Source organism: Cryptomeria japonica, chromosome 6 (assembly GCF_030272615.1).
Source record: "Cryptomeria japonica chromosome 6, Sugi_1.0, whole genome shotgun sequence".
Taxonomy (NCBI): Eukaryota; Viridiplantae; Streptophyta; class Pinopsida; order Cupressales; family Cupressaceae; genus Cryptomeria; species Cryptomeria japonica.
In genome coordinates, this window is record NC_081410.1 from 195,578,308 (window position 1) to 195,602,148 (window position 23,841).

At 36.2% G+C, this 23,841-nt stretch overlaps 1 protein-coding gene across 2 annotated transcripts; it reads left to right on the top strand.

The window, feature by feature from the left end:
- Nucleotides 1–1,188: 1,188 nt before the first annotated feature.
- On the top strand, nucleotides 1,189–23,812 carry LOC131063484 (uncharacterized). Of its 2 annotated transcripts, none has more exons than XM_057997307.2 (10): nucleotides 1,189–1,509; nucleotides 19,145–19,396; nucleotides 19,660–19,788; nucleotides 20,094–20,207; nucleotides 20,589–21,185; nucleotides 21,363–21,542; nucleotides 21,799–21,957; nucleotides 22,169–22,348; nucleotides 22,564–23,466; nucleotides 23,678–23,812. In XM_057997307.2, exons 2-10 carry the CDS (start codon nucleotides 19,274–19,276, stop codon nucleotides 23,768–23,770), a joined length of 2,478 nt encoding a protein of 825 aa, XP_057853290.2. In that variant the 5' UTR covers nucleotides 1,189–1,509; nucleotides 19,145–19,273; the 3' UTR covers nucleotides 23,771–23,812. The 2 variants fall into 2 exon arrangements, with proteins under 2 accessions (XP_057853290.2, XP_059063278.1); XM_059207295.1 differs by having other exon boundaries at nucleotides 21,817–21,957.
- The last annotated feature ends 29 nt before the right edge of the window (nucleotides 23,813–23,841 follow it).

A 23,841-nucleotide genomic window follows, 5' to 3' on the forward strand; every position in this document is an offset into this window, starting at 1 on the left:
TTTTCACCTCCTAATGATAAATCCCCTTGCTAGGAGTAGTGACACAACCATTTATATTCATCATAATGCTCCTCTTGTAGATCTTGGACATGGCTTTCTTTGTTACTAGATGGGCACTGACCTTCAAGATGGACCTCGCCTACTAGTCATTCAAGTAGATGATCATCACCTAATAACCTTGTTTTAGCATCCTTTAAGTAGCGTGATCCTCCTTGTTCCTTGTCTTCTTGATTAGATCAAATTTCCCAATCCAGTGAGCTTACCATTGCTTAGATTCTCTTAGATTATCAATATTCGTAGTTGTAGCATGACCTCAAGAAGAAAGAAGACACCACACAACTCTCACCAATTAGGAGTTGACAAAAGAAGACAAAGATTTCCTTGATGGATGGTGGGTAACTAGGGGAAGAGCACCAATAGTTGAGCACCCTAACTTCGCGCTTCTCAAAATCTTATGTGGAAATTCCAAATCACTCCCAATTTTTTACAGTAGCTTACTTGACAAGTCCCTTGCTTATAACTAAGCTTTCAACACCACATCATCAAATATGGTGCCACATCAACATGCTTTTTGCCAAAGTGTCCAAAACAACCCAAAAAAAAAGTGAGACCAATAGGCATGCAAAAGAGGCCCCAATAGTTGTGCAACTGATATGGCATCACCTGATTGGTTACTTTTTACAATATTAGTACATTTCCTAACAACTATTGGTACATTTCCTAACAAAAAATGATATTTTATGTTTCAAACAATAGGTTTTATTTGTTCAATTTTTGAAACAAAAGGTATCAACAACCCTCACAACAATTGATACATGCTCAACTATGCTCTTCCCCTATAATTACTAGAAACACCCTCCTGAAACCAATTTTACTAATTTTTTTTAAGACTATTTATTATGGAAACCACTTGACTGCTTCATTTTCTGGACTTGGGGACTTCATTCTATTTGACATGCTATTTTTTAAGGGTAAATCCTCACCATTACTTTTGTTCAAAACCAAAGTTTCTTTGACCAGCCGCGCCAACACCTAATTATTCCATAGTTAATGCTGGTGTACGCTGGGTAGTCAAAAAAGCCCAACGGTCATTTCATATTTGGAAACTCCTATTTTTAAATTATATTCTTTCACATTTCATATATATATATATATATCGATGGGTGACAATTCATAGCATTTCTGTTTGAATTTTTTATTTTAAGCTAGACATTTTTGAGCGCTCAGCAATCGTATCCATGCAGGGTTGATCCTTTCTTTGTGCACAGATGTTTGCATTAATATGTTCTATCAAAATTCGTACTCTTCTAATAAGTGGGCTGTGCTATTTTTGGAGGGATTTTCAAGGCTTCTGTAATTATCTGGGGCGCGTTTTTTAAGAACAACTATTATTACTGCCGTAGCAAGTGGGCTCCGCTATCTTTAGCGGAGTTTTCAGAGGGTTCTACAATTTTCTGGGGCGTGTTGTTGAAGAGGAAATATATCTGGCATCTCGTTCTCACTGTGCAGGTACGCCATCTTTACTTTTGCTTTGGCAATGTGTTATGGTTTTCTGTGTTTGTTCGATAACTAATCAGAGTTTTAAGTCTTGGGTGCAAAAGGTATTCAGAATTTAGCGTTGGCAAGAGATTGACTGTGATCGTTGGTGATTGTGGTTGGGTTCTTTATGACAATAAACTGCTTTTTTTTTAGTGACAATGACTTCTATGTTATGAAATCTGGGTCGAATCTTTGGAAGTAATGGTGTTTGCTTAATCTTGTGTGGATGGCGTTTGTTTAATCTTGTGTGGGATGATTTATGGATCATAATCTTGAGATTTATAAACATGGGTCACACTAAATGTATCCCATAATTGTTAAATCAACCTTGAATGTGCTCCATAACCACGAGTCATTAAATTGCTACTCTGAATGCACCCCACTATTAATACACCGCAACTTCGCCATTATCTACAAACCCAATTCGCATTATACAATGATAGGGTTTTAACTTGGATTGGGCTTTTTTGACTGTTCCTTATTACCATTTCAGCAGAATCCCTTGAAGACTTGAAGACAATTTTAATTGATTCAGATTTCCATGTTTGTTTTGTTTGTGATCTTTGACTGTCATCGGCGGATTTGATTTTTCAGTTCTTTTTGGATACTGGTGGTTTTTTGGGTTTTCTTTTGTAGTTTCTATTATTTTGGATATTGGTGATTATCTCTGATTAGCTTGCTAGGATTCAAAATTTCGGTGTTGAATCTTCAATATATTACACAGTAACTTAGGTTTGTTGATTTCTTCTGATGGTGCAATCTTGAATTTACCTTATAACCATTTAATGTTAAATCATAATCTTGAATGTATACCACAACCTTGCCATACATATTTGAAAGTTATGGACTGCTTTCCGTTATATGTTGGGACAATTTTGCCTTGGATCTTATGACTTCAAAATTACCATTTTGCCAAAATTGGTACAGTAGCTGATGTGGGTCATGGAAAGCTAACATACTGCAAGCATTGAGACCAGAGTTACACAGAGGAAACTTGAAAACAATTCAATGCAAAGTCTATTATAAACTTCAGATTTCAAATACAGACCCAATGAGGCTCAGCCTCAGCAGAAGGCAGTCTTTGTCCAAACTCATAAATACAGTCATACAGGTTATGACAGACAGTCATAGTGAATTCCAAAAAACAAAAACAAAACTGAAAATAAAATGCCACAAACATAGGTGCACAATGCTTGGAAACTTTCGCTGATATCACAATACTCTGCCTTAAAACTTGGTCAACTGATCAATATGCATCCAATCGAAAAATCCCTGCTGCAGGCAAAAGCTACCTTACCAAAAATAAGACACTTAAAACTTGACAATAATGGCAACACAATGAGAAATGAAATTTGAAAATATTGCACGTTGTTTGTGTGTGCATATATATATAGGATTACATCGGCTCCATCAGATGAGGGTATTACATTTAAGATACATTTGCCTGTTTGGGCTTGTGATGAATTAGGAGACTTAGGTGTGTTCAACTTGTGGTGGAGATAGGAGTGAGTCGTAGTGCCCAATGAAAAAATTGAATGTTTCCATATTCCCTTTTGAATCCTTCTAGAACTGAACAAGGTGATTGCTTATTTGAAGTCTTTGTTTGCTCTGGCTATAGCAATATTGAAGATGCCACTGAGACTACTAGTCCTTGGCCTTTTGTTGAATGCAGAAATTGGAATCAATCCCAAGGGCTTTAAAGGATCTTTGATGTAACCAACCATCGCATGTTTCTCCTAGCACTTTCTTCTGAGAACTAGTATATAATTGATCAATAATAGTTCTAATATGTGGTTGTCACGATCATGACCATCCTCGAAGATTTTTTATTGATCACCTTCCTAATTGTTGTCTCAACTTCATTTGCATCAATTTTGAAAATCTTCCTGAGTTGGATCAAGGTCTCCTTGGTCAAACAAGGGCAGTTTTAACCAATGAATTGTATTTTGCAAATTACTTTGTACAAAAGAGATTCTAAATGATCAATTTATGAAGAGAGCTGATAAAATCTTACAGATGTATTCCGTCTGCGGTTTTCCAGGTTTGAATGATCGTCATAGTACATCATAGAATGGGTGGTAAGACATCCCATGAAGAAAGTAGTAGTATCTATTGTAAATTTTCAGAGTGGAAGATATTTCCACCTATTTTTATTGTTTGAAATGATCTCCTCTTTAGTTTTCTCACAAGCTTGATTAGCAAGAAAATTTGCCATGCGAATCACCTCTTTTGATAGCAATGTTTGATTGATTTTTTGTCCATGTAGTCCAAGATTGAACTATTAAACTTTGCAATGTTTGCAACTTCCAATTTAACACATGGTAGTTACAAATTGCATTTATGTAGATTTGTGAGTGAGTAACCTTCTATGTCTAAATTGTAGATGCTTTCCTTTTTGCATAGTTACAATTTAATTAAAAGGACCATAAACTTTGCTTCATTGTGGGTTCCAATTTGAAGCTTTTTAGAAATTGCCGATACCAAATTCTTGTTCTCATTTCTTATAGCAATGCTTGTCCCAAAGTTACTTGGATTGGCACACACTGTGTTGTTAAAACTGAGTATCAATCTCCCTTTTGGAGGTGGACACCACTTAATTTTGTCTCTTTGATCTTTCTTTGTTGTATATTGGAATTGTACCTGTTGTAAGGTATTCACACATCGCCCCATTGCAAATGGGGACCCCTCCACTTTTTTTTTTTTTTTGGTTTCTTTCTTGGTTGTGTTAGAATCTTTGCTATTAGTCTTTGCATTGAAGGGATAGAATTTCTCAAGAATCTAGAGGGTCATCATGTTAGGTTGAAGTAAGTCATCAAGCATGTGGCAAGAATGATTTATGGGTGAAAGACTTGAGGATTGAACAAACTGAAGTCAGGTGAAAGGACTAAGTCAAGAGTCTTTCCTAAGGACCCCTCCACTTTTTTTTTCTTTCTTGGTTGTGTTAGAGTCTTTGCTATTAGTCTTTGCATTGAAGGGATAGAATTTCTCAAGAATCTAGAGGGTCATCATGTTAGGTTGAAGTAAGTCATCAAGCATGTGGCAAGAATGATTTATGGGTGAAAGACATGAGGATTGAACAAACTGAGCAAAGTCAGGTGAAAGGACTAAGTCAAGAGTCTTTCCTAAGGATGCGTACCTTGCTAAGGACATGAGACCCCGTACCTTGGAAAGCTCCTAGAGCGAGATTTTGATGTCCTGTCCTTGCTGAGGTCCCAGAGTGAATTTTGTCCAAACTCAAGTCATGTACCTTGGAGAGGTTCCAGAGTGAATTTTTGCATTTAGCTCTTGTACCTTGCCAAGGGTCAAGAGTGAATTTCTCCAAGTGAAGATGAAGAGCGAATCTATCCAAGTGAAGATCAAGAGCAAATTTCACCTCCAAGTCTTGTTCTTGCCAAGGTCCAAGAGCGATTTTTATCTTCAAGGTCATGTCCTTCCAAAGGACATAGAGCGAACTTTTCATCTTGACCTTGTCCTTCCAAAGGACCTAGAGCGAACTTGACCTTGTCCTTGCCAAAGGCCTAGAGCGAATTTTGCTTGTCTTGTCCTTGGAGAGGACATGGAGCGAATTTTCTACCTTGACCTTGTTTTTGGAGAGGATCCAGAGTAAACTTGTTTCTTGTCCTTGCCATGGTCCTTGAGCGAATTTTTGCCAAGTATGTACCTCATAGAGACCTTAGAGCAAATTTGAAGATGTGTACCTTAGAAGGACTTTAGGGCGAATTTTGTCCAATTGGTGTACCTTGGAGAAGTCTTAGAGCGAGTTTTGTCTAGAATCATGTGCGTACCTTACACAAGGCCAAGAGAGAATTTTGCCTCAAGTCACGTCCTTCCAAAGGACATGGAGCGAAATTCTCATTTAGACCCCGTCCTTGCTAAGGACATAGAGCGAACATTCTCACCTTGACCTTGTCCTTGCTAAGGATGGAGAGCGAATTTTATTTTAGGTCTCGTCCTTGCCAAGGTCAGAGAATGAAATTCCTTATGAAGAGCCTTGTCCTTCCAAAGGATCTAAAGCGAACTTGACCCAGTCCTTCCAAGGGTCTTGGAGCGAATTTCATTTCATGCCTTGTCCTTCCAAGGGACATAGAGCGAATTTCTCCAAATCATGTACCTTGCCTCAAACTTGGAGCGAATTTTCATCTTAAGACAATGTACCTTGGCCACCACATATAGCGAATTATATTTTAGGTATTGGCCACCACAGATAACGAATTATATTTTAGGTCTTGTCCTTGCCAAGGTCAGAGAGCGAAATTCTTTCAACAAGTCATGTACCTTACCAAGGTCATAGAGCGAATTTTCCATCTAATTCATGTCCTTTCCAAGGTCTTAGGGTGAGAATTTCACCAAGGTCGTGTACCTCCCTAGGGAACAAGAGCGAAAATTTTCATCATGAGCATACCTTGCCAAGGTACAAGGGCGAAATTTTGACTAAGGTGATGTACCTCATCAAGGTCCCAGAGCGAATTTTGTTTTTGAGGCCTGTCCTTGCAAAGGACATAGAGTGAAATTCTTTGGAAGGATCCTAAGGCGAAGTTGAATTGATGTCCTTGGAGAGGACATAGAGCGGAAATCTTTACTTAAGTCCTGTCCTTCCAAAGGACATGAAGCGAAATTTTATTTGGACCCTGTCCTTCCAAAGGACATAGAGCGAATTTTTTGAAACCATGTATTAAACAAATTCCTCAAATCCAAGAGGTAAAGTCGACCAGCATGGGAAAGGTGATTTGCTATTTTAAAGTGAGTCGGCCTTATACTCAAAAGACATGACCTTTGCCCTAAGCGCCTATAAAGGAGAAGTTAGAACATTCATTCTAACCATCAACTCAAACATTCTATTCTCTTCAAATGCGAAAATGGGAGCAGAATTAGTGAACTTCAGCAAAACATTAGTGAATTCCATTAGCATAAGGTCGAATTTCATCATTGGAGATGTAGGTCTAATCTTTGGAGCAGGCGAGATTCATCATTTGAGCACCAAAGAGAAGCGAATTTGCTCAGCCAGCAAGCTTATCAGCCAGCGAATTCACCTTAAGATAGCCCAGATTTGCTCTAGGACATTAAGTTTGCCTTCCACACAGTGAATTCATTGATTACTGTCAGTCCTTTGATTAGATTTAGAAAGAAATCATAAAAAAATCAAAGATTAGATCAAGCTGTATATCATGTGTGTTTGATGTACAATTGTTCATTTTGTAGGAGGTAAGGAAAGAGATCAAAGGGGCCAGGTTGAAGGAGGATCGGAACAAGGATCTCAAGGAGAGAATTTTAGCATCAAGGTCAAGGTACAAGGAAGAGGCCTTCAAGATCTCCATCAGCATCAAGAACACCTCAAGTGCATGAAGAAGACTCAAAGTGCTACTAGATCTTAAGATGGCAAAGGAGAGATCATACAATCATCATAAGGCAGGATATACAAGCAAGGATAGAAGGAATGACTTGACCATGACACGTAGTTCCTATCACCACTATGCAAGATCAAGAGGCTTCATCAGCAAACACTAGAGCATCAAGGAAGGATAACCTACATGATGGAAGGATGTTTTACAATCTTAAATTCCCTTTGGGAATCTAAGAATCGAAGTCAGTACGACGAAGAGCTACATTCAATCAAGTGCACCATCCACTCAAAGTACATCATGAGCAAGAGGAGGAACAATCAAGGTCATCACACAATATCAAACATGATCGAAGAAGCAGATAGTTTCAAAAGAGTTAATCAAAATTCGCTTCTCATCAATCATCACATTGAGTAATTGAATAATGTTGAGTATCAAGAGATATTGCTCAATGTTCCTTGACCAAGCAAAGTGCAAGATTGATGTGGCATCCCAGTCATTACCCCACCAATCAGAAAGGGTCTACATCAGCTTGTCTTGATTCAATGAACTTGACTCACCAGTGATGGCACAAACTCCGAGGCACCTACTCTTGTTATCTATTGGTCTGCACTAGTGTTGTAATTATTTCATTGGCCGAACTGAGTTTGTTGTAACAAACCCTAATTAGGGTTTTCATTGTAAAATCTCGGCCATTGATTTCAAATGGATCTGAGCCATTGAATTGTATTGAGAGCATTATAAAAGGCTCAAGCTCTTCATTTGTAAAGGTTAATAGCTAATAGTTAATAGCAATAGAAGAATAGATAGTTTTGAAGAAAGAATAGCAATTAGAGTAGAGTAGGAGGAGAAGGCCGAAATTGTTGCCTAAGTTGTAAATGAACTCCATTTTCATTGAAGTTATGGTGAAGTGTGTTGTTTCTTTACAATGTGCATGGTTTCTTGATGGATCTTCACGTTAGATGATAAATAAATTAGATTGAATGGAGGAATTTGTTGAATGTATTCATGTGGAATCCGCCTAGTCCATACCACTAGCCTCTTACTGATTGTAAGCATGCCTTGTGTGGTCAACTGGAATGATATGAGCTTAACTTCAAATCGTTCTACATTCATTGCTTATGCATTAACTTGAATGGTGATCGATGTTTAACGATATTGATTCGAATATCTTTGAAATATCCTTAGAAGATTGCAGTGAGCTTGTGTCAAATTGTTCAAGTTGATGGTGAGACCTCGCTCAGTAGGATTCCAGCTAATCATTCAACTATCTTCTTACGTTCTAGGTCTTAGAATAGACTCTCTCAACCCTTTCCTTTTGCCATTTTTTCAAACTCGAGCTAGTTTAGGACAAACAACATCACCATGTAGCAACATCAGATGATCGAGTTCCAGCAAATCAAGCATTTAGGCATTCAAACGTAAGTCCCCTTATGATTCCAGCATAATCACATCAAACCAATAGAGCTTATCCACATGTAGTGACCCTACATTCATGAACCTTGGAGTCTTCTCAAGTGATCCTTAAGCTAATCTTCAACATTTGAGAGATTTTGTTCAAGAGAGGATAAGATACTTAAGGTTTTTTATTCTGTGTTCGCATGTGCCTAAAAAACACATCAACAGTACCCTTGGGAGATTTTGAGGCTGTCCCATTTTCCATTAACATCCCATCCCAACTTGTGATTTGTCTTGGGGAATATCTCATAATTTTTAGATACAATTAGTTGTATTAATTTTATTAACAATAATATTATAGAAAATGTATCATTATATTAATTATATATGAAAATTAAATAGTTAAATACATAATTATTCCTTTATAATGAAAAATAAGTTATTATTATTTTTTAAAATATTGATTATTTATACATTCAAATTAAATAGTAATCAACGAAAACAATAATATTAATTGTATAGTTCTTTACATTATATAGAGGCAATGATATTTTATAAAAGTTAATACATAAAATGACTTTTATAAAACTAGAGATATAATAAAAATTGTTCAAGCTAAAAAATAAAATGAATCTTGTAACAAAAAGATTTTTCTTGAAATGGAGCAATATCACCATACTCCTAGAAATGGATGTTAAAAATAGAAACAACGCTTTTGGCAATTTTATTAGCTAACAATGGCCTCTTTTTTTCGTTTTTGGTAACAAACAGTAGAAGATGTCCTTGAACGTGTCATGGTTATTGTTTTTTATAGCCACTATTTCAACCACTTCAAAACTTATTCAATTCATAAGGATAAATTGAAACCTGATTTGAGTTGACCCTTAGCCAATTAGAAAGTTGATGATATTAGATATCCAATGAGAATGCACCAACTTGGAAATTCCACATCAAACACCTATAGACAGAACAATTAGGAAAAAGAGTAAAGAATTTTTTTCTTTCCATTTTTTTGGTTTGATTGAAATTGCCCTTGGACCTTAAGTTGCTATTATATACGGAAGGTATAGTGTGAGAACTATCCCTTCACTCAAATGAATAAGCGAATTTTGCTTTAGATAACCAATCATCTTCAATAGCCCCCTTTTTCTTTCCATCGTACCAAATGCTCTTTATAATCTTTGTTTTTGGTCTTCATCACGAACCTATAGTATTTTATAATTACCAATTCTAGCTGGCAATGCAATGTAAATAGCATCATCATTGTCTATAGCAACCCACTGTAATCATCTACATGTGTGCTGATTAATAATAATGAAGAATGGTGAAATATCTATCAATGTTGGAAAACCAACTCCATATGCACTGTCAGAGAGTTTTGCCTAATTTTGTAGGGTCCAATTTTCTTGCATTTGAATTTATTATAGGTCCCCTTGGGAAACTTATCCTTTCGTAGAAATATCATAATTGCATCATTGATTGTAATTGACCCACTTTCCTTTTCTCATTGGCCTTTTCCTTGTATTTTAATTGTTTCTCCAAATTCACTTCTTATTTCCACATGTAATTGTTGCATATATATTCTATGAAGTCTTCGAACTTTGCATTTTTTCTATTAGCAACCACCGTAATCAAATTTGTTATACATCTTGAAGATCTTCCATAGATAATGTGGAACGAGAAGCAATAGCTCACTTGTTAGCTAAATTTTTGTAGGTGAATTTTGCCTAGGCAAGAACAAAATCCAAGCAAGTAGGTTTGTCTCCAACTAAACTTCGAAGTAGATTATTAAGGCTCTTATTAACTACCTCCGTTTTTCTGTTAGTGTGGTGATGAAATCCTCTATCACCCACAATCTTTGCCATAGCATCCGCCAAAGATGAATCATAACCTTTGTTAGGTCCTGGAGGCTATTGAGAGGGGGGGGGGGTGGTGAATCAGTTGTCTTAATAAATTTAAACCAAAAACAACTTAACCAATTTACTGCTTAATACCGGTGAACTAGTTTGTTATACCGGTGGACAATTTTGACAGACAATTGCAATACCGGTAAAGATTAATGCATGAAACAAAAAGACAAAGTCATCCACAACACATAACACCAATATTTGTACGTGGAAACCCTGTAAGGGGAAAAACCACGATGGGAAACCTTACCTACAATTAGATGATACTATTGCAGATAGTAAGTGTACATAAATGGGGTCTGCACATGCAGAAAGGCCAAGCGCCTAGAGCTCACTGCTCAAACACAAATGGGAGTCACACTGACTACAATTGGATGGTTAAATCCAATAAGAATGTACTGCTCAAAATAGTATCTTCATATGCTGGATTCAGTACCGGTGTAGTTCTGATATGCTTTCACAAAAACCTAGCTTCACCTTCAAATGATGTATGCGTGTATAGCTCTGCTTAATCTCGCATATACCTTCACACTTATCCTTTTCGCATTCCACATATGATCTTACAAATAAGATCTTACATTTATACCATAACCTAAGACCAATTTTAGTAGGTCGGCTCTACAAGATATTACAATAAAATCATTTTACAAACAATAGAATATCCGATGCAATAACCGATTCAAAATGTCGGCTTAATGCATTTATAACAATAATTAATCATCTCCATAGCGTGCTGTGCTGATCTGGAAAAGATAAACCTACCGGTGCATAACCTGGACTTATTTGCTGGTAACAACAAATATGCAAATACGAATATGCCAATAAACAATTCTCCAAGATAAGATGTCCAAACAATGTCTTCGACATTACCAAGTGTTTTCCATGCCATTCCAAGTGCCGGTGATCATTATATCCTGCCGGTGTACCATATACTGGTGACTGTGCAAAAGTCACTTGTTGTCGGTGAATGTTGCTGGATCTCCAAAGTGCTAGAGTTTTAGTAGGTGTTGACATCAATGACAAAACCATACCAAAATACCAACAATCTCCCCCTTTGGCATTGATGGCAACACAAGATGGAAAAACCATCAAAGTGCCAAAACAGAAATGCCAAATACCAAAGTACCAACAAAAGCCAACAACCTTCGCATCCTTGTTAGTTGTGATACTTCTAGACAAATGCTGCAATCTTACCACATGCTAGAAAAATAATCTAGCAATGTTTAATGTTTCATTGGTTTTCTTACAAAGTATCAAGTGAGATTTGGATGATTTGTCCATGACTTTAAAGATATTATCATTTCCCTTGTAAGTTCTAAGTAATCTCAAAACAAAATCCATACTAATATCTTCCCATGATCCATTTGGAAAAGGCTTATAAAAGTCTGTGTTCCTATTAGTGCCCTTTGCAAGTTGACACATTCTGCACCTGGCAACAAACTTCTCTAGATTCTATTTCATATGGCCAATAATATTTCTCTTCAAACTGTAAAAGGATTTCTCCCTTACAAAATGACCACAAAGATCCCCTCCATGCATTTACCTTATGAAGTTCTCACTCATAGAGCCTTGGGGTACGCTTAATTGCTGAAATTTAAACAAAGTATCTTTGTGAATAAAGAAATCCTTAAGTACTGTAGCATCTTGACGTGCCCTCTAGATATCAATGAATTCAAGATCAATGACTTCAAACTTTTCATAATCTTCAAAAAATCTATTGTTCAACTTAGTGCATTAGCTTATCTATTTGAATGTCCAAACATGTACTTCAAAACAAAAGAGTAACTTTGTAGGTATTTAACCCACATCATTGGTCTTTCATTCAGCTTCTCTAGGTTGTTCACATCAATGCTTGATGAACTATATAAGAACAGTCTCTTTAGGCAATAAGTAGTGCCTCTATTTCCTCAATTCTTGGATGATGTTATAAAACTCTTGGTCATAAACATAATACTTTTGTTTTGCCTCATTTAATTTTTCAGCAAAGAAGGCTTAGGGTTTGCCCTCTTAACCCAGCACAACTTCAGTGACTCTACCACTTTTATCACAATCCCCTTGAAACATTAAAGCGTCTCTCTACTTTTGTTGTTTATGTAAATATATCCTTCACACAAGAAGTCAATAGTGGAAAAATTCCGTTGAAATGTCATGAATTTTCTATTAAAACTATCCAATCTATTAAAGATTTTTACTTTTATATCACTTTTTGGTGTAGGCCACTCACGAATTGTAGTTACCTTTGTAGGTCCCATCTTTTACCCTTTTCTAGATGTCACAAACTCAAATATATCAATTCCTCCCTAAAAAATGAGCAATTCAGATTTGTTAGCAGCTTTGCTTTAAATTTGGTATAACCTCTCAAATGTCACAAACATTCTTCCTAAGTTTTGCTAAACACCAGTACATTGTCAAGATAAACCACAACGAATTTCCTATATATAATATTGGCATTTCAGTCCTTAGTCTCATGAAGGTACTTGGGGCAATTATTAATCCAAAGGACATCACTAACCATTCATATAATGCATCCTTAGTTCTCAAAGTAGTTTTCCACTCATCACCCTCTTGTATCCTAATTTGGGGATATCCATTTTTTTAATCTATGTCGCAGAAATGTGTGGCACCACTTAAATGGTCTTATAAACCATCCCTTCTAGGTAAGGGGAACCTATTTAAATTATAAATGTTGAGTTTGGCACAATAGAGGAACATTCATTAGTGTTTAGCTGAGGGCATCACAAAACCCAGCCTCGAAAGCTCAAACTAAAGTATTTACAGTACCAAATCCAGTCACAATGCACCAACACATTCAAGCCTTCATAGGAGAAAAACAATAGAAGGTTGGAGAGATTTTGGTAATATAACCTTTTGTAAACTCATACAATCATAAAAACTTTCTTCAAACTATGAGCCACTATATATAGGCAATAACCAAAACTAGAATCCATTAATGGTTTCTAAAATCATGAGAGAAAATCATGGGCACCAATATCTCAATGCAAGACCCAAAACTAGAAACTGCCAATGGTTTTCAAAATTGTTAGAGAAAAGCATAGGCTAAAAGCAGCCCCTATCATGTCCCATTTTAAAAAATTAAGATAATTAATAACATTATTTAAGTTGGGTTCAATAATCTATAATTTTGAGGGGGACTTAATAAAATTATTATAATTAAAATAAAAAAGGTGTTTTTGAACATCAATATCAAAATAAATGTATTGTAAAATACCTTCTTTTTTTTAATAAAAAAGTGTTTTTAAATACTTGGAGGGAAATCTTAGGACCCGAGGGCACAATTTGAAAAGGTATCAAGGAGGTGCCTATCTTCATTTAAGATCATTCAAGTTAACCTTTTTACATCCAAATTTCAGATTTGAGCAGTTTGTTCAATCTAGGGCATCCAAGGGCAAAAACCTTTGGTTTGTTTTGAGTTTGAGAGGACAGAAACCCTCTTGGATTACACATTTGGTATCAAGGATGGAAACCCTTGTTTCTCATTTGGGATGATTTCATCTGGGGATCACAATTGCGTTGATTTGTTGTTGTGGATTTGAAGACCTTTTTTCAGTTTGCTATAGTGGAGCTACAGTTTTTTTTGCTATTTTTAAAAGTTTTCAAGCAAGATCCCAGCGAGAAGCGATTAGTTTGCAAGCACATTTGGTGATTGGCACTTGGAGGGTTTCATTGTTGAAATTTTTAGAATTTATTGCTGGTGTTCATCATCATTTTCAGCTAGATTTGAGACACCACTTTGAGGAGGAAATTTATTGCCAACATTTTTTCACTTTTAAACCCTACTTGCTGGATTACAAGTGATGTCTGCATTTTTTGGTGGCTTATTATCAAAATTTCATGCTGGATCTGAGCGCTAGCTATATCTAGGACATTGTTACATCATATATTATTGATTTTTCAAGGGTTTGCGTGCACATTAGTCATTCGTTGCCTAGCATTTATTGTAGATCAGTGGAATACTGGCACTTGTGGGTCAAATAGCATCACCCATACAACCTTTAGACATCATAGCAGCCATTTGTCATCATTCTATATAGTTTATCAACATCAAGGAGGGTAGGATGAGACTTGGTGGGGAGTTGTACTAGTATGGTTTGCTCCTGCATAGCAACTTTTATACCATTTTACCAGCCACCACAATTCTAAAATCCCTACTGTAGCCTACAGTATTTCATACCAGTATTTGAAGTCAAACAAGACTCTTTAAGGATGTCTAGATCTGCATTTTGTGATTGATCTTTTAATACTAAAATCAGAAAAAAAATATTGTATTATGCATTGTAATCATTTCCAGCTCAGTGGGTAAATAAAAACAAATCTCTATGGGCTCCCAAAGTCACTATCTGATGTTGAATGACGCTAACATGATTATTTTAATTGAGATCAGAGTGTTTGGAGTAATCTAGAGTTTATTTCCAGCAATTGTAATTGACAAGATTGATCATATGAAGTGTTGAATAAGCAACTGAGGATGTGTTAATGTGTTTTCAGTCAATTCTTTTCAATTTTTATTTGCTGTTCCAGCTTGGCTTGGTTTTCAAAATTTAAAAAAAATACAAAATTTCATAAAGTGAGACAAATATTGCGTGAATTTAATTGGGTACATTACAAAACCATGCAAATCCCAATACCTAAATCAAGAAGATTAGTAAGAAACATTCTCTTTTAACCAGTGAACCACGGGGACGCGTCCCCCCCCTTTTTGGGCGCGTCCCCCCGTCAGAGACGTCTCGGGGACGGGGGGACGGGGATGCGACGTCCCCCGCCGTCCCGCCACCGCCACCCAAACGCCGCCGGGACGTGGAGACGTCCTCGCGTCCCAGCGTCTCCCAGGGAGACGTGGAGACGTGGAGACGTCTCCTTGGGAGACGTTTGGGCGTCTCCCAAAGAGACATGGAGACACCTCCACGTCTCCTTGGGAGACGTTTGGGCGTCTCCCCATCCTTCAAGAGACGTGCAGACGTCTCTCCAAGGACGGGGAGACGCCCAGACGTCTCTTGTCGCCCCCACTTATATGCAATGTTTAAAATTAAAATTTTTAAAAAAAGTGAGTTTTTAAGTTTTTTGAGGGTTAAGGGGTAACTCTAATTGGACGTGGGCCAATGGAAAAATAACACCCGATGCCTTTAGAAAATAATAAAAGTATGGGAACGCGCAAGGGGCGCTGCCCCTTGACCCCGCAAGGGGCGATGCCCCTTGACCCCAACTTGGGGGCGCTGCCCCCAAACCCCCGTTGAAAAATATAGGGGGAAACCGCGCCGATAGAAGTAGGGAAAATCTAACCTCCGAGTTTGATCAGGCTCCATATAACAACACAACTTAGAAATCTTGGTATTTAGATTTAGTATTTCAAATTTCCTATAGTCTCATTTGAAATGTAATTCTTACACTGTAATACTGTCATACATCTTTTCAAAACTAGTTTTTCAAGTACTATATGTATATGTACAAGTATATGAGCACCACCACCCCACCACCCCCCCGCCGCCATCCCCCCGCCGTCCCCCCCGCCGTCCCCAAATTTAGGCCCTTGGTCCCCCCGTCCCCAACGCCCGTGGAACACTGCTTTTAACTAAAGCACTCAACCCGTGATCTTATTTAGCTTCTTGGTAATGTGCACATGCAAACTAAAGGTATTCCTATCTTATCCAAGTCAACTTTCATGCTCTTTCTAACTCAACAACACTTATCCACCTTACAAGTTGTCATAGTTGCATTTTGCAACTTTCACGATAATTAAGTGAAAACTACAAATTGCCAAATTAAAACTAAATGTGACAATGAAATACAATTAAACAATTAAATACAAATACTGGAAAAGCAAGGTTAGGACAACTTTTTATCAGTAATTTCATCTTTAATTGTTAGTCTAAACCCATTAATGTACCTTGAAACATTTCTTCAGTATTTTAGAATGGTCATCTGTGATCGTGAATCTTTGCAGTTGAGATTTTATAATTTCTTAAATACTATAATAGAATAATCAGAAGGCAAAAATTTATCGTTTTGTCTTACTTAACATTCTAACCCATACTGTGAATCTTTTTTTTGGTCCACAAATTCTTTCTTGTTGTACTTGGTCCCACACAACATGATGCATGACCCTCTTGGAGCAAACAATTTTGTAGTCTTCAGTTTGCTCCAAATCGAAGTACTTCTCCATGTCTAATATCTAGTCAATCAACTTTTCCAAATTCAGATTGCTAGCATAACTGGGTAATTCTATCCAAGGTGTGCTTCCCATATTAGCGATAGCCTTGATTTCCCTTTCGTCGTATTCTTCTAACTCATTTTTTTTTTGAATTAATCACATTTAAAACTCTTTCTTTTTTTGGCAGTTTCCATGGCTTCCATTTGACCTGTAAATCTTTGATGGCTTCCAATAACTCTATGCTTCTAAAGTATCTAGGGTCTCTTCCACCCCAAAGAGAATGCCTAGATACTTCAAACTGCTCTGATAACACTTGACACGGTTACTGAAGTGGGTCAGGGAAAACCAATAGACTCCAGCAATGCAGACAAGAGTTAAAAAGCATAAGTGTGAAAAAAATTTAATAAAAAAAATGAACAGTCTATTAAAACCTTTAAGTTTCAAATTGAGAGCTGATGAGTTTTTGCCAAAGCACTAGGCAGTCTTAGTCCTGAATACAGTGACACAGACTGTGACAGTCAATCACAATGAATTTAAAATATGAAAACAGAACCAGAAAGCAAATCCCAGCAAATTAGGTTCACAATGTACAGAGGCTTCTGCCTATATTTCAATTACTTTGCCTTAACTGGCTTTTCAGATCTACGCTTCTGCTAATGTTAGAAATACTCTACCTCAGACTCACACTTCTGCTGATCAATATGCAGCAAATATAAAAGATCCCTGTTGGAGACACAAGAAGGCAGCCCTTCAATTGTAAGTGGAAGAAGCTGTCAATGTTGCATTGATATCTTTTCTTATAGGTCCTGTTTCCACCACTTATAAACTTCTTGAGTTCATGAGGATAAAATATAATTTATTTTCTTAGACAGTCAGCCAATCAGAAAGTTCATGTCATCAGAAAACCCATGAGAAAGTCCCAACTTGGAATTTACTGTCCCATATGGGACACCCTCAGACAAAAAAGAGAAAACAAAAAAGAAAAGGTTTTCTTCTCTCTTTTTTTGTTATTCTAAATTCTAATAGCTTGACTAGATTTGTAAAATTTGTTCTGATTCATGAGACTTAGCTTTGGCATCCATTTTTCAATGGTTAGTTGCTGCTGGCCTGCTATGATAAGGGTTTCTTAAGAACCTCTAGACTTCCATATCACAAAAATTGTTTTGACCATGTTCTTTCAAATACATCATGTTTGTAGTAGTCTTCGACAGATAAAATCTGTTGATTCTGTTCTTCTAAATAATTTTTATATTTAACTTTTTGAAGAGGGCAATCATTTATGGGCAATTTTCTATATGTCAAGTCATACAAATACCATAAGTCATTTGGAACCTTATAGCTTCCATGATTTCAATTTTGAAATGTGACCCCAGCAGCCCAGAAATCTGAACAGTAAGGACCAAAAATCAAACTCTTAACTTTATTCTGGACACCAAAACAAGATCTACAGAGTTGATTTCCTTTTCTACATACGGCACGAGATTTCAAAGAGTCAAACTTATTGGCTAACTGACCATTGATTACTACAATCATTATAACAAATTAGAAGCAAGAAAAATACATATAAAATCTAAATCATTATTGGGAGGAAAGGCGAGAAGATTCAGTTCTTAATGGAGTTTAATCTCTACATCTTCCTCATCATTGTCAAGTATTTTGGTGCTGGATTGAAGATCTTTCAGGAAAGTTAAAATTATAGTATATGGCTATTTTTATGCAATGTAATCATTTACTGCAGACAGAATGATGAAAGACAACCATTCACTGCCACTAGCATCTACTTGACTGGCATTATAGTCAAGATCTGAAAAGTATGTTGGGTGTGGGTGTGAGCTTAGTCTAGGAGAATGTCACATAGTTTTGCTGCCGCTTCAGATTCCATGTCCTATTCTTCTTTATTTACAACAGAAAAATTTCAGCGGTATGTGCATAGGAATTCTACTTCTAGATTTTGAGAATAGATACGGAATTCTACTTCTAGATTTTGAGAATACTTATCAAGGGTTTGCAGTTTTATGGTTTACCTTACCCTTTTTAGGAAATGGTCCAAGGGGCTACTGGAATTTTGTCAACAGGTGCTGTTAGGAACATTTTGGAGTGATTTACACTAAAATGTTGCGGTGTAATATCACATTTTTAGCTCTGCTCCAGTTTCTCAGACTTGTGAATCCAAAACTAAATATAGGGTTCCATTTGGTAGAATTATCTCCCTTAAAAGTACAAGAGGATGCTGCAAAATTCCATCTTCTATTTTCTAATGGCTGCTCAAATTGTCCATCCTAATGCTCCATGCTCTGTATTTTAAGACAAAAATTTATCTTCCTTAGGTTTTAGCATTTCAATTTTTTCAATGAATCACTGCCGCAGAAAAAACCCTAGTAGTATCCAGTGGATTGTGTCTTTAGTTATCCGTTCATAAGGGGCCTCAGAATCTGCATTTTTAGATCTAACAGCTTGGTCCATTTCTTGAATTAATATGCCAAACATGTACAATGCTGTAAATAGGAAGAAGAATATTTGATGATTAGGCAAAAGCACTCTCTTTGTTTTCTTCAATGGTAGTTAAAACATATTTAAGTTGGATTTGAGTTTGACCCACATTATTATGTTACATCTTTTGTTTAAAACAATGGACTTTCAATGATTCTAGTTAATGCTTATTTGCAGTGTTATGCTTTTGGCGATTGATCAAACTTAAGCTTTTTGATTTTCAGGGATTGTATTTTATATTGTTAGTTTGGCCTTCATTATTTTGCAAGACTAATTAAGGATATGTTATTTTGTCAATGGTTCAGAATTTTGGCATTAATCACTATACCTGCTCAGGGAAAGTCTACTGGAAGGATATTGGTGTTGTTTAGGTTGCATTATACCAGATCCTGTAGTTTGTGCATGCTGCCAGTCTAAGCAGGGCAGCAACACCGATGGCAGATGTAGATTATCACAGCCTTCCCCGGAAAGAGCTTCAAAATCTGTGTAAGAAAAATGGAATACCTGCAAATAAAACAAATTCCTTTATGGTAGATGCTCTTACTTCGATCTTGAAGGTATTTGCTACTACTATTTCTGCTTGAATCTATTTATACAATTTAAACCATATAATTTTTAAACTTAAACTATGTGGAGTACAGAAAATTGTAATCCTTAACTTCTGCCTATCACATATTTATTTGAAACCAAATTTGAAATTAATTATATGATAAGCTATAATGGTTTATTTGATAATTGCATTTTGATTTCACTTGTCATTGGAAAAGCTTGGGTTGTTCAGTCATCTACTACTTATTCAACTAACTCGTCAATGTTGAAGGTTGATAAGTCAAAGGTTGATTATCACAGCCTTCCCCGGAAAGAGCTTCAAAATCTCTGTAAGAAACATGGAATTCCTGCAAATAAAACAAATTCCTTTATGGCAGATGCTCTTACTTCAATCTTGAAGGTATTTGCCACTATTATTTCTGTTTGAATCTATTTAAACAATTTAAACTAAATAGTTTTTAAAATTAAATCATGTGGAGCAGAAGGGTATACCTAAGGAGATACAGGAAACTGTAATCCTTAACTTCTGCCCATCACATATTTATTTGAAACCAAAATTTGAAATTAATTATATGATAAGCTATATGGTCTCTTTGATAATTGCATTCTGATTTCACTTGTCATTGGAAAAGCATCTAATATTGATTCTTCAAGAGGTTTGTTTAGACATCTAATACTTATTTAACTAACTCTTCAATGTTGAAGGTTGATTATTACAGCCTGCCCCGGAAAGAGCTTCAAAATCTCTGTAAGAAACATGGAATACCTGCAAATAAAACAAATTCCTTTATGGCAGATGCTCTTACTTCGATCTTGAAGGTATTTGCCACTACCATTTCTGTTTGAATCAATTTAAACTAAATACCTTTTAAACTTAAATCGTGTGGAGCAGAAGGGTATACCTGAGGAGATACAGGAAACTGTAATCCTGAACTTCTGCCCATCACATATATATTTGAAGCCAAAATTTGAAATTAATTATATGATAAGCTATATGGTATATTTGATAATTGCATTTTGATTTCACTTGTCATTGGAAAAGCTTGGGTTGTTCAGTCATCTAATTTTAATTCTTTGATAGGGTTGTGCAGTCATCTAATATTGATTTTTTGATAGGGTTGTTCAGTCATTATATTTTGGTTCTTTAATAGGGTTGTTCAGTCATCTAATACTTATTCAACTAACTCTTCAATGTTGAAGGTTGATAAGCCAAATGAATTTGTCTCAGCAACTCCTACAACCTTACCTGAGGATGCAGGGAACACATCCATTTCTTCTATACTAAAAATACACAATAATAGGGAAGATTTCACTGCATCAAAATGTTCTTATGAAAGTACATTTTTCTCTTTGGAAATTCAATCTCAAAGAAAAGAACCGATTGAGGAAGATGCTATCCCTTCAACAGTGGATACCCATACTGAAGAGTTCACTGGAGAAAATCCAAAGACAAAAACTGCAACAATTGATAACAGTAATACAAATAAGACATCTGAAGCAGAAAATGTTCTATTGTATGTTGCATCATTGGGTACTGATGATCGGAAAGAACTTTTTGAGGAAGATGCTATCCCTTCAACAGTGGATAGCCATACTGAAGAGTTCACTGGGGAAAATCCAAAGACAGAAACTGCAACAATGGACAACAGTAATACAACTAAGACATCTGAAGCAGAAAAAGTTCTATTGTATGTTGCATCATTGGGTACTGATGATCGGAATTTTTTTTACCATCATGCTAATCAGCAAATTGAATCTGGTCCAGACACTCCTATATCCCTTTATGGGGATGCGTTGGTATGGATATTCTTTTCATATTATATCTTTTTATATTTTGGTCACCTTTTGAATTCTTGATCCTGTAGTATCAGTCTTTTTATGGGAAATCAAAATTTGAACTTATAAATCTAGTGATCTTTTTATAACGTCAGGTAGTATTTTTCCTGGTTTTGTTTTCCTCTTTTGGATGATCAGGAAGAGCTTTGCCAACAGGCTAAATTTATTACTAGAAAGGGTGACGAATATTCACTGTGTTGCACATCCAGTTCCTCTCTTTGTAAAGATGTGAATGATAGGCTGGACAATGATACCAAAACATATAGTCATGACGAGCAGACAACAGTTGATGTGCAAAGAGTGGATCATTGGGGTCAGGTGAGTTGTATATTATAGAAGTATCTCCTATTTGTTCAGAATATGATCTTCCTTTTTATCCTTCTTATCCTTAGACCCTTAATGAGGATGTGCTGGTATGGACTTTCTTGTTAGATAATATCTTTTTATCATTTGACCACCTTTTGAATTCTTGATCACATAGTATCAGTCTTTAGTGGTAAATCATAATTTGAAGTTATAGATCTAGTGATTCTTTTATAATCTTAGGTGATTTTTTCCTTTCTCGGATTATCAGGAAGAGCTTTGTCAACAGGCTAAATTTGTTACTAGAATTGGTGATGAATATTCATCGGGTTGCACATCCATTTCCTATCTTTGTAAAGATGTGAATGATAGGCTGGACCTTGATGAGATGACAACAGTTGATATGCAAAGATTGGATCGTTTGGGTCAGGTGAGTTGTATACAAATAGAAATATCTCCTATTTGTTTAGAATTTGGTCCCTCCTTGTCCTAAGGCCACAGCATTATTTGATGGTGGCCATGTGGTATTTTTGACTTCTGCAGCAGATTTATTCTGAAGCTGCTCAATTGAGTGGTCTGAATATTATATGTCTGCTGTTTTTAATGGTTATATATCTCTCATTCGGTTTGTTGATGATCAGGAAAAACATTGTCAACAGACTAAAATTGTTACCAAAAATGTTGATGAAGAATCTTTACATTGCACATCCAACCTTTCTCCTTGTTCGGTAGTGAATGTCGGTGACACCCATGAAGGCAACTTTTCTCCTGGTAATGAGGAGAGGTCAATTCATGTTGAAGGAGTAGACCTTTTGTCTCAGGTAAGCTACATAACAAGGGAGACATCCCTATTATGCTGCTTCTCTTGTTGTATGATCTCCCTGTTGAATTTATATTCTTGTTATCTTTTAACTGTCAGATAGCATAGTGGCTGAAGTATCGGTATCTCTAATATTGAAACAATAAGCAAACACATGCTCATATTGCTTGGTATTTTGTTGGTTTTGTTTCACTTAGTTGATCTTGTGGATTTTAGGAGAAAGAGATATACATGAGAGATCAGGAAGAAAATGATATTGATCCAGCACTATTATACTCATGTGAAAGGCTGAAAAATCACCACGATAATTATAAGAATAGCCAGAGGCACATTGACATTGATGACAAAAAAGATTTGTTTGCAATGGAAACGGTTATAGATGATGAAACAGTGAAACATGATCAACCATGCAACCAACCACCATTTTACAGAGGAAATGACAAGGAAATTGACATTGATGACAGAAAAGATTTGTTTGGAAAGGAAATGGCTATAGATGATGAAACAGTGAAACACGGTCAACCATGCAACCAACCACTATCTTGCAGAGGAAATGATGAAGTTAAGAAAAGTATGGTCAAGATTCAGACAGCTGAAGTTTCTAACAAGTCTTCTTCATGTCAGCTTTTTGTCTGTCAAGTTAATGGGATTAAGCAATTTGTTGACCTTGAAAATCCCAGTTCATCAGAATGGGTGAAAACCCATAATTGTGAGCTTTCTGAGTTAAAATCAGCAAGCTGTAAAACCATCTGCAAAGTTGATGTGACAGAAGAAAGCAGGAAAGTTAAGTCAGATAAGCTTACTGATTTTCAGCCACCAACTTCAGATTTTGAGAGGTTTTCAGATCAAAATCCAACTACATGCTCTTCAAAATTCCTTGGAAGCCAGAATTTTGGTTCCATATTGCCCTTTACTAAGAAATTGGATGTTTGTAGAGAGCGGAGACGCACCTCTTCATTCCTTATACCTCCACATGGTGCAAATAGAGGCTTGTCTTCTTTCATGACTAAGAAATCAAGCAGGCTCTCATATACTTTCATCTCTCCAAAAAATACAATAAATGTTTCATTCTCCTCCCCTTCAGCAATTGGAGACTCACACAAATCTGTTAGCACACAGGTATATAGATATTTTCTTGTCCTTTATATTTTCCTTGCTAAAGCTTATTTAATTTTAGTTTAAAATATGTTGTTGAATGTCCTCATATAGATTCATAATCTGGTTTAAAAAATAGACCAGTGTTAGTGCCCTTTAAAGAGTTCCACCAACTTTTCATGTAATAGTTACGTAATTTGATAATGTTTGTCATCTATGTCCATGCAATTGACAGGTTAACTGCTCATCTGAAAATTCTTGGCCAATAAAGGCAGCACCATCAAAAGTACCAAATTTCTCTATTAAGCTGGGGACACCAGAAAAATAAGTGTTGCTTGCCAAGTATCATCCTAACACAAAAACTGCCTATTCTATAGATGAACCTGCTAGTCCACATGC

Excerpts from the sequence above, each read along its gene's own strand:
- LOC131063484 (XM_057997307.2), top strand. The coding sequence starts at position 19,274 with ATGGCAGATGTAGATTATCACAGCCTTCCCCGGAAAGAGCTTCAAAAT. Across the intron at positions 20,208-20,588 it reads CTCTTACTTCGATCTTGAAG|GTTGATAAGCCAAATGAATT; the intron begins GTATTTGCCACT and ends TCAATGTTGAAG. Across the intron at positions 21,958-22,168 it reads GATTGGATCGTTTGGGTCAG|GAAAAACATTGTCAACAGAC; the intron begins GTGAGTTGTATA and ends GTTGATGATCAG.